General features: G+C 35.4%; 1 protein-coding gene across 7 annotated transcripts in view; it reads right to left on the minus strand.

Annotated features, from left to right (window-relative positions):
* SNX13 (sorting nexin 13) overlaps positions 1-13,638 on the minus strand; it is a 68,057-nt gene that overhangs the window by 18,279 nt on the left and 36,140 nt on the right. For all 7 annotated transcript variants that reach the window (XR_013927585.1, XR_013927586.1, XM_080383943.1 and 4 more), the window contains exons 10-17: positions 13,396-13,534; positions 12,773-12,861; positions 11,542-11,641; positions 9,445-9,638; positions 7,732-7,836; positions 6,073-6,205; positions 5,298-5,335; positions 802-871 (exon numbers count right to left, since the gene is read on the minus strand). Coding sequence is in view for 5 of the 7 variants with exons in the window: in XM_080383943.1 (XP_080240069.1) it covers positions 802-871; positions 5,298-5,335; positions 6,073-6,205; positions 7,732-7,836; positions 9,445-9,638; positions 11,542-11,641; positions 12,773-12,861; positions 13,396-13,534 (868 nt within the window). In the remaining 2 variants the exon portion in view is untranslated. The remainder of the gene's footprint in view (positions 1-801; positions 872-5,297; positions 5,336-6,072; positions 6,206-7,731; positions 7,837-9,444; positions 9,639-11,541; positions 11,642-12,772; positions 12,862-13,395; positions 13,535-13,638) is intronic.

Below are 13,638 nucleotides of genomic sequence, written 5' to 3' on the forward strand. Positions count from 1 at the left end.
TGATTCTTATCTTTTAAATTATTTTTCCCCTTCTCCAAGAACTGACTACAATAAGACTTGGATTGAACCATGCTCTCATACTGTGTTGGAGTAACACCATTTAATTAAAATGTCAAGTAGTTGGAATTCTTGCTCACAGCTCACGTCTGCTATTAAAAGCACAGATTTCAAAGTCTATTGCATAGTAAAATCTACCCAAAAAAAGTATCTGAAAATCAATTCACAATTACCCAGTGCAATCGCATCTAACTAGAATATCTGCAAATAATATCTGATTTTTTGTTGTGAAAACATATAAAAAATAATTTATTACTATACAAATTTTTATAATAGATAACCAAAAATGCCACCACTGTAAAGACTAGTCACTAACTTAAATTAAGCTACATCAATAAGGAAACACAAAAAACAGGGGGAAATATTACAGTAAGAGAAGTAGAGTCAAGAATTAGAATTGTTTGACTAGACGGAGATGGCTTTCAGAATATGTTCTTTAAATAGTTGTTAAAATAAATGCTACTCAATACTAAGTTTAATGAATGATTCTCCAGAGACAGGGAAAATAATAATACCATATAACCAAAAATTAAATCACATTTTAAGGACAGATATACAGTCTATGACCTACAGCTCCAATTCTGTAAGGATTTCCATTACAAGGATTTAATGGAAAATATGAATTCATATGTTTCATGAGGTTAAAAAAATGAAAGGATTAGGATTTTAAGGGCTTGTAACATTAAAATAATCAAAATAAACGGTGGAAAACAAGTAAGCAGCCATCATAACAAATTCACTTACCAGTATCTGAGATGTATGCATGGAGTTGAACTGTCTCATCAGAAGGGACATTTGAAAGGTCATCTAAGGACTGCAGGGTGGGGGAGAGATGGTAGAGGGAAGAAATGGGCAACAGAATAAGATCACAGATACATCTCGTTTGAGAGACGCTTTTTGATTCACATTATTTAATTTCCAAACTTTCAGTTCACTACACTAATAGAAAAGCTTAATGCACTGAACAATGCAAGTAAGCCTTTGCCCTACCTGGTTACTTAAGCCTTTCTTTTACACAGTCTAGGGCCCTTCATTTCCCCTACCAGTTTCATAGGTTTGTGATCATTCTAACATATTTGCCGCTTTCACTTGTTATCTCAACTCTTAACAGAAGTACATCTACAGTCTTCTACTGAGCATTAAAACACTCCACACATACCCCCACCCGAACAATTGCGGACATACAGATGTTGTGTAACAGATCTTTTGGTTTTATCTTTATACCATTTTGTTTTCTTTTAACTGACTTCAAACACTACACAAAAGTTACAGACCAGTACAACTTGAGTAATTTATCTGCTGTATGTAAAGAGCAACATACACTTTTCTCAGAAAGTTTACCATTGTGAAAAATGAACAGGTACATCCTCAGCTGGCTGAAGCCCTGTTTCCCTATTCAGATCAAAGGACGACCAACGAGTCTTTTAGAAAAGCTTCACTATTATTAAAAAAATAATACATCTGACTACTAAGATTTGACATAAAGCTCTGCAAAATTGTTGGGTGAAAAACTTGGATATGTAATTGAAAGAAATAGAGGATGGGCCACTACACACGTGATCCTAACCTTAAATTACCAGGTGAAAAAACAAAGATGGAGCTACTTAAGTAGAATTCATAGGCACCAGGATCCCAACTACTTTATTTTACGCCAAAATTCTAAAATTCTTCTAAGATACACATTCAAAATGAATATACAGCTATCAGCTATCTTTTATAACTTAACCAAGCCAGTTTAATAGTGAGTTGCCACTAAAATCTACCTAGAATGGGATTTACTGGGTAACAGTGCCATACTGCTGTCAAACTAATACCTCAACCTACATCAATCAAGCTTCTAAACTCCTGTTTCCTTAAACATAAGCCAATCTCATGTGATTATAATCAAAAGACAGGTCAGACTTGAACACATAAATTATTTAAAGTCTGTGCTCTAGCCCCTTCTTCATCTGAATCTTTACTATCTCCAAAATATTCCAACATAATACTCCACTCCTTCTTTCACAAGCTCTCTAGAGGGAACAGCTCTTCCCTGCCTCAACCACATCAATTGATCTCTGCCTAAATATCCACTGTGGAAGGCAAGGGAAATAACATTTCTGTTACAAAGTTTAGATACTGAATAAATGGCATCATTAAAAAGGTCTGAACATATTAACAATGCTTTAACATGTACTGTAGTAAGGATATCTAAATATCTTGTGATACAGCTTGTAAACTTAAGAGTAGAAAAGTCCCAGATTGAAAAAAGTAGAAGAAAGAAAAGCCCATTTGGGAAATCCATTTTGCCACTGCACACTACAGCATGCGAAGTTTATGTCTGTTCAGTGGAACAACAGATGAAGTCACACAAAAATACTTTGAGAACAGACATCATCTTTCCCTCAAGAACTCCCAAATCATGTTACTGTATGCTGGAGAGTATTCTGGTAAAGCATCACCATAAGTGACTCTTCCAATAATCATTAGATACTTGCTTTTGGTCATTGTTGGATACAGGGCTAGAACTTCTCTGACCTAGTCCATTCTTAGGCAAGACACCCTTTGACAGTAGCAACCCTGTAAGGTGTGCTCTGTACTGCAGTGTCCAAATTTAGGAGCGGAATATCACCTGAGACTGATCAACAGCAGGTAACTGTGGAAGTCTGGATTATTTCTTGACATTCTTAGAGCTCAAATCTTAAAGGATTTGATTATTAGTCAGATGGGAGGGACGTTATCAAAGACGACAAGTACAGTCAACTCCTCCAAAATACTGACATTAAGGTACTATCAAACGTTTCCTTGCCTCCCTTCATTCCATTCTGAGAGTGCAGTTTTCCACTTGATAACTGAATGGGGTTCAAGCTGACATACACTAATGATTGCCAGAAGTTCAACCCACCCGTGTCTGCTGCCATTCAAGGTCTTAAGATATGTAACACTTGTGTAACTCCTATTTACTCAATGCAAAAGCAATATGTAAAGCTCACATTATTGATCCATTTAGATGAAATCTGAAAGAGTCTATAAACATTTACAGTAGTTTTATACCCCCCCAAAATGCCCTATTGGTTTAATACAGTAGATTTATTTTACTGAAGTATATTCTTAATTTTGACCTGTTAGTTTGACATATTACTTTTCTTCAGATTAATTTTGAGCCTCTCTTCCAAATGATCTTAAAATACATTCTTACAGTGGAAGTATAAACTGCAGGCAATGTATTTTATAATAGAAAATGTAGGAAACACCCAGCTGCTGTGGCAAGGCACTATATGTAGCAACAATTGACACAAGTAAATGAAATCGCTGAAACTTGAACAGGTAACACAACAGTTTGTATTTAGTATGACCTAGTATCTTTGAACGAGGTATATTCACAAGAACACAAGGTAGTTAAAACAGGAAAATATACCACAATCCAATCTTATTTAATACACTGTCATTAACTAAAAGTACAGAAATTCCCTGACCTTTGAAGTAACCTTTCAAAGGTCTATTTTTCTTCATGTAACTGACTAACACAAGGGAGCTAAACTATGTGCACAGAAATTTACTTTTGACATGGAGTTCAGCCAGGAAAAACTAATCTACCAGTATTCAAACACCTGTAAAAGCACTGAAAACCCTGAACAATATGGACTACAGAAAGTAAAAGTTCTTCTGCATAAATAAAACTTTATTACACATTTCTGCTAGAATGTTCTTCACTCTCTATAAAAATAATAAATGTCATATTCTGCAAATACCTTTTGCACAACAAAAACAAAAAACAAGATCTTTAACTGTCCCATGCAAATACCTATTTGTATTGCAACAGTGCTTGATAAAGACTTTAAGACTTTCTAGCTTGGTTTAGAAAGGCCACATGAAACTAAGCAGCAGATAACCACTAGGCTAGATGAGCCACTTCAATCACAAATCCCCATCCATAAAATATGACTTTGATATGTCAGAACATTCTTAGAAAAAGTACTCAAGACATTTAAAAGATCTTTTATTATAGAGATTAGTCAACTAAAAGAGTATCTTGTGAAATGGTACCAGAATTGTATGTAAATTTATAAAAATATACAGCTAAATTAAGTTTTCCTGATGCATCTAACAGGAGTTTGCATAAATTGTTATCAGGTGACCTCCTCCCCTTTTCTTTGTATTTCAAAATGTACACAAGAATCAACCAACTCCTATACAGAAACACGTTTACATTTATGTTAAATGTATTCCTTTACAAAATAAACTCTATTCCTCTGCATGCACAAGCATGATCTCAGCAATGCACTGGAACTCCTAAGGAGCTACAGCATCTTCCAAGAACGTATTAGAAGGGCCTATGATTCACGTAAGCGAGGAAATTACATGCAGATTGCAAACATTTCTAAAACTGAAAGATTTGGAAAAATACTCTCATATGTCCAGTTGAGCCCTGCATACCTTGTGGCTCAGCTACACAGTCTGAAGAAACAAGAGGGAGGGGAGGAAATACATCAAAATGTTTATGACATTCTTCCTTTTTAAATAACTGTGAATTGATTTTTGGTTTAAAACATTTTAAACCTAGTAAGATTATGTGGGACAGGTTATTTGGAAAAAGCCTGGTAGAAGTATACAGTTCTCTTCATACTTATGCAACCACTAGTACATGCAGAAGCGTATTTCAAATATTTAGGTACATTCATGTAACAAATAAAAGGTTCTGACAAACTGACCCTGTTAAGAATTGCTTAAAAAAATAACAAAAATTGAACCTGAAATTAGTCAGATTAGAAAACAAAGATCCATATTCTGAATAAACTCCAGATACTTCAACATTTCCAAATCAAGTCCTACCTCAAAGAAACAACAGCAATCAACCTACACAAATCTAATTAAATGCCTCATTTTACAGTGTATTTGAAATTAATCCTTCAGTTTCAAAAGATTTGTTTTCACCTATTATTACCTAACCCAAAAATTATTTCTATTTAAAAAAAAAAAACAGGGACAAGAAAGTATGCTTTGCATAAACTACAGATTATTACTGCTTCTGTGAGAAACAATGCAAAATTTCATTAACCACAGGGGAAAATACAAAAAGGACAGGTTTATCTTACAGATAAATTGATACCTTATGTGTGGTTTCAATTTGATTCAAGAGCTTTCTCAGAAATTAAACTGCTGTGAAGTAAGACCTCTAATGTGCATAATTTAAACTATTTATAACACATTCCCTACTGCTGGGGAGAAAAATAATAATAAAAAAAACCCCAAGTACTTACCAGATTTATGCTGCCAGTAGGAGACCCATTAAAAGATTCTGGGAGCAGAGAGGAAAGGGAAAGGAAAAAACAGGTTAGAAGATTTTCTCCAGTGTTGGGCTACACACAAGAAGTAAAAATGCAAAGACAAAACATGATGGAAAATAACGGACAACTGTGGCATTGGGCAAAATGTTGCACCCAACATATAAGTACTTTAAGTTTCCAACAGAGATCTCTAAAGGAAAATGCACATAAGTCTATACAGCTATAGGTATGAAAAATAATTCAGAGAACATTCCTTTTTAAGTTTATATCACCACATGACATTGCTTCATTAAGAAGTCAGTTGAATAGTTGAACAATTTCCATCAGATTTGTACTTCAATTAATGAGAATTATTATTTTAAATGCTTTAAAAAGCCACATCTCCTATGTACTATTTCCAAATGATTAATATAGTTATGCATTAAAACTACCCAGCATCTTGCAGAATCTCAAATATTTCTGAATTAAAAAATGAGAATGAAAGAGTTACATACTTTAGTGACATGCTTGTTACCAAGACTCGACAAAAAATTTACATGAAATTAATAAAGTTACTACAGAAAAAAAAGCTATGTGACTCCCAGAAGAAATTACAAAAAATGCACAAGGAGGAAACATTAACTTAAAAACCAGAGATACTACAGGAACTTTCTGATTTCTCAAAACCAATGTGGATCATTTTCTTATTTCCATTTTAAAGCAGAAAAAAATGGTTCTAGGAAACCCCCCTTAAAGACACAGAGCTCACCTCCTTCACCATCATCTGATCCTCTGAAACTAGGATCCTTCAGCATATCCAGCTCAGCTAACATACGTACATACAAAACATTCTGTTTGAATGAAGGGTAGAATCTTTCATCTCGCAGCATCAATTCATACACCTTATTGAAAAAAAAACGCCAACTTCAGAAATATTTTACATTTTTTAATTAATCAGACAAGCTTTCATAAATTGTACTTGACCAGCATGTATCTGTACCATTATGTGTCTCCAGGTTTCCTTTACAATCTTAATGCAAGTTTGTGAAATTTCAATTCAGGCTTGCTCTTAATGGAAAGGTTATGAGAACTAATTGTGCTAGAAGTGTAATACAGTCTGAGAAAACATCTAACGAGTGAGACATGTACATCTAGGAAGTAGTACATTAACTCTAAATGTTTCCTTCCTCTCCTCTTAACCATTTCAATTGCACTACAAACATATTTGGTCTTCACTCATTTCACAACAGGTTATCTCTGAGAGTCCTTCTTCACTGATAAAACTACAACCAGAGCCCAGCAGACACTCACAGGGAGAGTGAGAAGAGGGAAAGGAAGGGAAGGGAAGACACTGCATACTACTTTCCTGAAAAATTCCAGTTTGGCCAACACAGTATAATCCTACCTCACTAAAGATTTAACCACACCACCTCAAAAACTTATCTATATAGCCTATACAGTGACAGTATGTATACATATACACACACATATTTATATGTGGTGGGAATTCATTTACAATATTTGGATATTCATGTCAACTCTAGAATATTTTAATGATGGAGGTTTTTTCATAGAATGCTTTCTACAAATGCTATCACCTGGTAAGAATGGAAAAAAAAATCATGCAGGTCTGAGGAAGTCAATTTTTTTATTACTTCTTTTGTAATTTCTTCAGCAGAAATCACATGCAAGGACCTTGTAAACTACTTTGAGCAATACAGATTTCATAAGGGTTTTCATTAGTCTTAAATGTGGGCCTCAGGTGCAACAGAGCAATTCTAAGTTCTACAGCTCACATCAGTAATTTTCAGCATGAATGAGAACATTAAATTAATGACCTAAAACTGTCTCAGACTGGGTACATAATTTACTGCCAGAATACTTATTTACTTTTTTAGAAAATAATATATATATTAAACTTGGTTGATAAAGTCTATGTGTGCAGATAGTAAAAAGACTGTTTTATCTTCAGTATTTTGCTGCCTCCGAGTGCTACACTGTGCAGAAACAGAACAGTCAAATTAACTTCTGGAAAGAGATACAGAATTCAATATAGTAACATGCTTACATCCACCTTTGAAAAAAAGAGAGCTAAAACTGAACCAAAATTGTACACAACTTAGTTATCCTACACTTTTCTTAAATTAGTGCATAAACACAAATAATGATCCCATAATTCTAAATCGTGCTTCATAATTTTTTTCATACGGGATACCTACTCTGTCTACTGCTTTGAAAACCATGGGCTATGAACGGCTAAGTAGAAGCTGGCAATTTAGAATATGATTTTTATAGAATAGGAAAATGGTAAAGCAGGTTTTAAGTTTCAGATACTTGAGTTCCTTCCTCCTTTTTCAATGGCTGCAGTAACATTTAATACTCTATAGCATTAGCAGTTCTTATGAAATACAGGATGAATACAGTATACCTTTCTCTGAATGTCATCAAAGATTTCAGGCGTTGGATCCTCATGGTTCAGTGTTTCTGCCAGTTTTGCTACTAAGTTGTCATCAATATTAACTCTTGGAGATGCCTGTCATGGAGATCTAAATCAACTTTTGCAGCATAAAAATAAGAAAGCTTCTATTTTCACAAATAGAATCCAATACAATTCTTCAGGTTTCTAAGTAAACTAAGTTTCTGCTTGATGAGCATCTCTAGAACTGTCTAAAACACACAAAAGGAGTCAGACACCCTTCTTCCCCCAAAATTAAGTTCAGAGTTCATATTAAAACTCAGAAGTTTCAGGATTAAATACAAAGAATTTATGCACATTATTTGGAAGCAATACCTAAACTAGATTTATTCAGACCTAGAAGCAAGTTTTACTTATTTATGAATAAAAAGATCTAGATTCAGAAATTAAGAACAAGCCAGTAATGAAGTTGGATGAGTCCTGTAAGAGATGAATCCAAGTAAGAAAATTGATGAAGTTCTGAAACATCTGTGGAAAGGCTAACAGTTTCTCAACTCCGCCAGTTTCTGGAGGTATTACTAGTAGCTGTAAATCACAGCAGCTTTATGTGCAGAATCTATTATAGCCACCAGCTTGCTAACTACATCAGCGACCAGATTCCCAGTCATTCCTTGGTACAACACATTCCAAACCCCTGTCCATTAAGCACTTTTAAATGAGCCCAAGTTCACACAGTTTCCCAGTTTTCTGTAATACAGACAGGAAGCCAGCACTGAACCAGAGCCAACATAGCTCAGCTGATAGTATGGCTGAGAGGCTGAGTTTATCAGCTTTGGAACAGGTCTAGTGTTAGGTGACTTCTGCCTTCAAACTACTGAGCATTCAGTCAGCTCAAAAGTCCATCAGAAAAAACTCCGCATAGTTCACCATGTTGATAGACTACTGGGGTGAAAAAGCCATCACAGCAAGCTCTGTACAGACCATGCTGATAGACTATTAAGGTGAAAAACCAAAGCGAAACAAATTATGTGGAAAGAGAAGCATTACGAGATATTTGAGGGATAATTTGTTGAGGAAAGTTTTTGAGTGAGTTGAGAGGTGACCGTTATGAATACACAAATTCAGAACAAAGACACTTTGTTAACACAAGTTGACAAGTGTTTTCTTTCACAGAAGACTCCATTATTACATGACTACTGGAAGCATTCAAGCTTAGCCTATTGAAAGATACCCAACTGTGATATGTGAATAATTTACACAGACAATTACAGAGGCGCACAGGAAGTTACTTCATTTGAAAACCAAATCTTAACCCAAGTTTGTAAAAAAAACTGGATTGCATTTTTTAAAAACAATATCTTATTAAGGGGCGTATGGGGGTGGAGGGCAGAGTAAAAGGAAGGGAAGGGGGAAAGGACAGCACACACAAAGGAACAGAATTTCTTGTTCTGTCTTCACATTTTCTCTATTCCAGGAAGTCAGCTTCTGAGGAACACATTCAGTGCATTTGACAGGATAATCAGTGCCAGTATGAGCCTTTTTAAAGGGGGAGGGGGGAAAGACATTTTCTTACTGCTTGACATGAAAGAGATGATACACAAGCAATAGCTTAAATGTCAACTTGTGTTATATCACATCCATTTCATATTAACACAGCCCTAACAGCCAAAGAAGCATCTGTATGAAGAATAAATTCCAAACAATGAAGAAATAAGTTATTCCAACCTTTTCTGATAAATATTGCTCATAAACTCCAAATGCAGCTGCTCTTAATAGACCCTTGGTTTGATTAGTCTGGTATTTTCCATCTTTCTGCCGGCTTTGAAGTACCTCCAGCTGTTGCTGTGCCGTAACCCTGTATCCTTCCACTGTCATCCAGAAAAACAGATGTGCTTGGCCACCAGTCTGCTGCATGTAATCTACAGAAAACAGCCACCACACAACCATAGTTACTGCTGTGAATCTTCAAATAAGATTTCTATATGATAATTACATACGGAACTCCAGGATCTGGTTATATATCTAGAATACTTGTCATCTAGAGTAAAAAAAAATAAAAAAAGTACTACATAAATATTGGTGATAATCAGTAAACAAAATCAGCAGCAAAGTCTAGGATCCTCCTTCCAAAGCTTCTTGCAGATGGCTGTCACATCTGCTAAGCTCCAGTCAGCTGTGATGTCCCCGGTTAGCCAGGACTGCTGATAAATGGACAGTAGGTCGGTGAGCACTTCAGCCGGCTCCATCAGTACACTCGGGTGGCTCCCATCTGGCCCCATAGGCCTGTGTACGTCTAAGTAGTGTAGCAGGTCACTGACCATTTCCCCTTGGATTATGGGGGATTCATTCTGCTCCCCGTGTCTGTCTTCCTTTTCAGGGGGCTGGGTACCCCAAGAACAATTGGTCTGGCCATTAAAGGCTGAGACAAAGGAAGAAGTAAGTACCTCAGCCTTCTCCTCATCCTTTGTCACTATGTTTCCCCCTGCATCCAAAAAAGGATGGAGGTTCTCCTTAGCCCTTCTTTTGTTGCTAATGTATTTATAGAAATTAGAATACATTTTTTTATCATATTTTACGGCAGTAGCCAAATTAAGTTCTAACTGGCTTTTGGCCCTTCCAATTTTCTCTCTGCATAACATCACAACATCCCTGTAGTCCTCCTGAGTTGCCTGCCCCATCTGCCAAAGATCATAAACTCTCCTTTTTTTTCCTGAGTTGCAATCAAAGCTCTGTTCAGCCAGACAACTCTTCTTCCCCACTGGCTTATCTTTCAGCACATGAGGACGGCCTGCTCCTGTGCCTTTAAGATTTCGTTCTTGAAGAACATCCAGCCTTCCTGGACTCCTTTGCCCTTCAGAACTGCCTCACAAGGGGCTCTGCCAACCAGGCTCCTCAACAGGCTAAAGCCTGCCCTCCAGAAAACCAAGGTTGTAGTTCTGCTAATCCCACGAAACAAAAACTATCATATCACGATCACTAGGTCCAAGATGGCCTCCAACCATCATGTCACCCACCAGTCCTCCTCTGTTCACAAACAGCAAACAGATCCAGTGGGATGCCTTCCCTAGTTGGCTCACTCACCAGCTATGTCAGGAAGTTATCTTACACACACTCCAGAAGCCTCCTAGACTGTTTCCTGTCTGATGTACTGTATTTCCATCTACTGCATAAACAGTACTATCACTGCCCACAAAACTGATGGATATTCTTAGTAATGACATCAGCTACCCAATTAATTCACAGAAGAGAATCAAACATTAGAAAATATTAAAAATTGATTATACAGTTTTAATCTATCAATTTCTTGATTATAAACGTTGATGATAAACCTAAAGTAGTACATAAATTACCGCTGTATTTTAGCTTCTCAAACAGACAACCTTCAGTAGCCTCGTAATCCTCTAAACTTCAATCTAACATCTATAGTCAATAGCTCCATTAGCTTCAGCAAGACCAGCAAAAGAAAGAATAACGATTATGGTTAAGTTTGCGAGTCATTCTAATTACAGACCTTCTTCCAATGATTCTGTTCTAAACAGAACAAACATACAAAGTGACAGACCAATAAAACATTGCAAGAACAGTCTTACAAAGAGATCAGTATTGAAATAAGCTTGATACAAGCTTCTGAAAATACTGAGTATAGCGTTCTGATCAGTAAATTACAGGCTGATTTGCAAAAAAGGTTCTGGTTACTTCTGGCAAGGGGCTTATATACATTTAGCACTCAGTAAATACCTATATTTAGCATTTTCAAGTGTACAGTCCTCTGAATTAGCATATTCCTTATAAATAAGACAGATCAGATAAATTAACACTTACCCATAAAAAACTGTAGTGCAACATTGTCTACCAGAATATGGTCCAGAGGGACTGTGCAAAGTTTTCCAAAGTTTGCTGCCAGTTTCACAGTATCTATTTCCTGTAAGACACAGTTCAGTGTGTTCATAAGCTTTTAAAACTTCTACTTACCACAAAGCAGACATAATAAAAATAATCTACATTATCGATAATAAAGGACCCTCTCAACTGTTAGTTATTTCCACAGTCATTCGTAAGAGATGATCTAGATCATAACGTCACATTCTCTAAACTATTTGCCTTCAACATGATGATTTCTGTTACATGGGAAGCTGGATTTTAATACTGCCATTCATATAATACTATACCGGCCAAATTAACCTGAAATCCCTCACCAAATGCGGCAGTAAGCATTTAAATCAATTAACAAGATGAATGTACTTCAGCATTTGATGGGATGCAGGTCACCACAACTTAAATTCATCTCTGCCCAACTTTCTTCTGTCAATATGACATTTCTCATTATTACAGTAATGCTTCTGGGTCCAGCTGTAGAAATTTTAACAGTCAACATACACAACACAAACCACAACAACGCAAGATTACATTATCTTTGGGCAACATCTAGGTCCAATTAAGAGAGTCCAGAAACTAAGCAAAGTCAAACATACTGACTCTGTCAGCTTTAAAATATAAAACAAGCAACACAACAACATGAGATTCTCAGATTTAACATGCAGTTTGCCTTAGGCTTTTTGTTGAACTGAAGAGGTAAATGTCTAATAAAAGGCAATGCACAGAGCCTACAAGGCATTGTAAAATAATCAGCAAGCAGTACCTTTATCAACAAGAAAAGAGATCTTTGCCAAAAACTAAGCTTGACGCACACAAGGTATGCACTGGAGCAGCAATAAAAGAACTGAATCTAAGTGTATAAATACAAAGATGCTTTGCATCTATGTAACATTTTGGTTTAACTCTTGTATTGAGAAGGTAAGAATAGTTTCTAAGATATAGTGACATTCCTAAATCGCTAAAGCCAGAATCCAAAACCCTTTAAATATGTGAAGGTTAAGAAATTCTTTGTGTAACCGAACTGCAAATACACAACTAACTTCAGCTGTATAATGTATTCCTATAACTGCATACTCTAAGTTGTATTTCAAAATGCAAGAGTTAAAAAGCTAGAACGAACTAGTAAGTCATTTGCAACTGCACTCTTTAAGAACTAAAAAAATTCTACAACACTTACTTTTCCTGACTGCAATCTCTGAATTCTTGAATCACATACTTTAATAACATATAATAAACTGTTTATTTGATTTTTTATAGTGTTGATATCTGAAAGCAAAAACAAAGAGGATTAAACAATGCAGATGAGTATATAAACTCTTGTTCTGAAATGCTCTAAAAATATCATAGGAAAAGTGATATACCACTACAAAACACATCAGCTTTGAATAGGAGGGGTTTTTTTTCCAATTTAAACACCTTACTGATGGAAGTGAACAATAAAAAAAAAATACTTTTCTCCTTCCTTTTTCAGATTAACTGTTAACTGACTACCTATTAAAACCTAAAGTATTACTCAAATTCTGAACCACCAAAGCAAGTTTCAATTTAGTGGAAGTATACATACCTAACCGATTAAGTCTATATTAAAAAAAAAAAACAAAAAAAAAACAAAAAAACAAAAAAACCCACCCAAACACTTATGAAGATATATTTATATTACTTAAATCATATTTACTTATTAAATAACAAAATATTTTATACTATCCTGCATCAGAATTTTTTTTTTAAACTTTCAGAATATACTTCAGAGATCTTGCTGTTAAATGCATTTCAGATTTTGTATAACAATACATTACTAACCGTCTCCCGCTGTATCTAGAGATCGAAGATATTGCAGTTCTTCACTTGCTTTATCTTTCACTGCTTCCAACTCTCCTATATTATCACTTAATTTAATAATATTCATAAAGGCCTCATAGTTACAGTTGGAATCACGGATCTGAAACAAAGTTTTACAGTGTGAATGATGCAAAACAACTAAGAGCACGATATGATTTTTCAGTAAGTCAATTATTTTCATACAGCACTGCAAAGCGGCATTTT

This window comes from Falco punctatus, assembly GCF_963210335.1.
Source record: "Falco punctatus genome assembly, chromosome: 4".
Lineage (NCBI taxonomy): Eukaryota > Metazoa > Chordata > Aves > Falconiformes > Falconidae > Falco > Falco punctatus.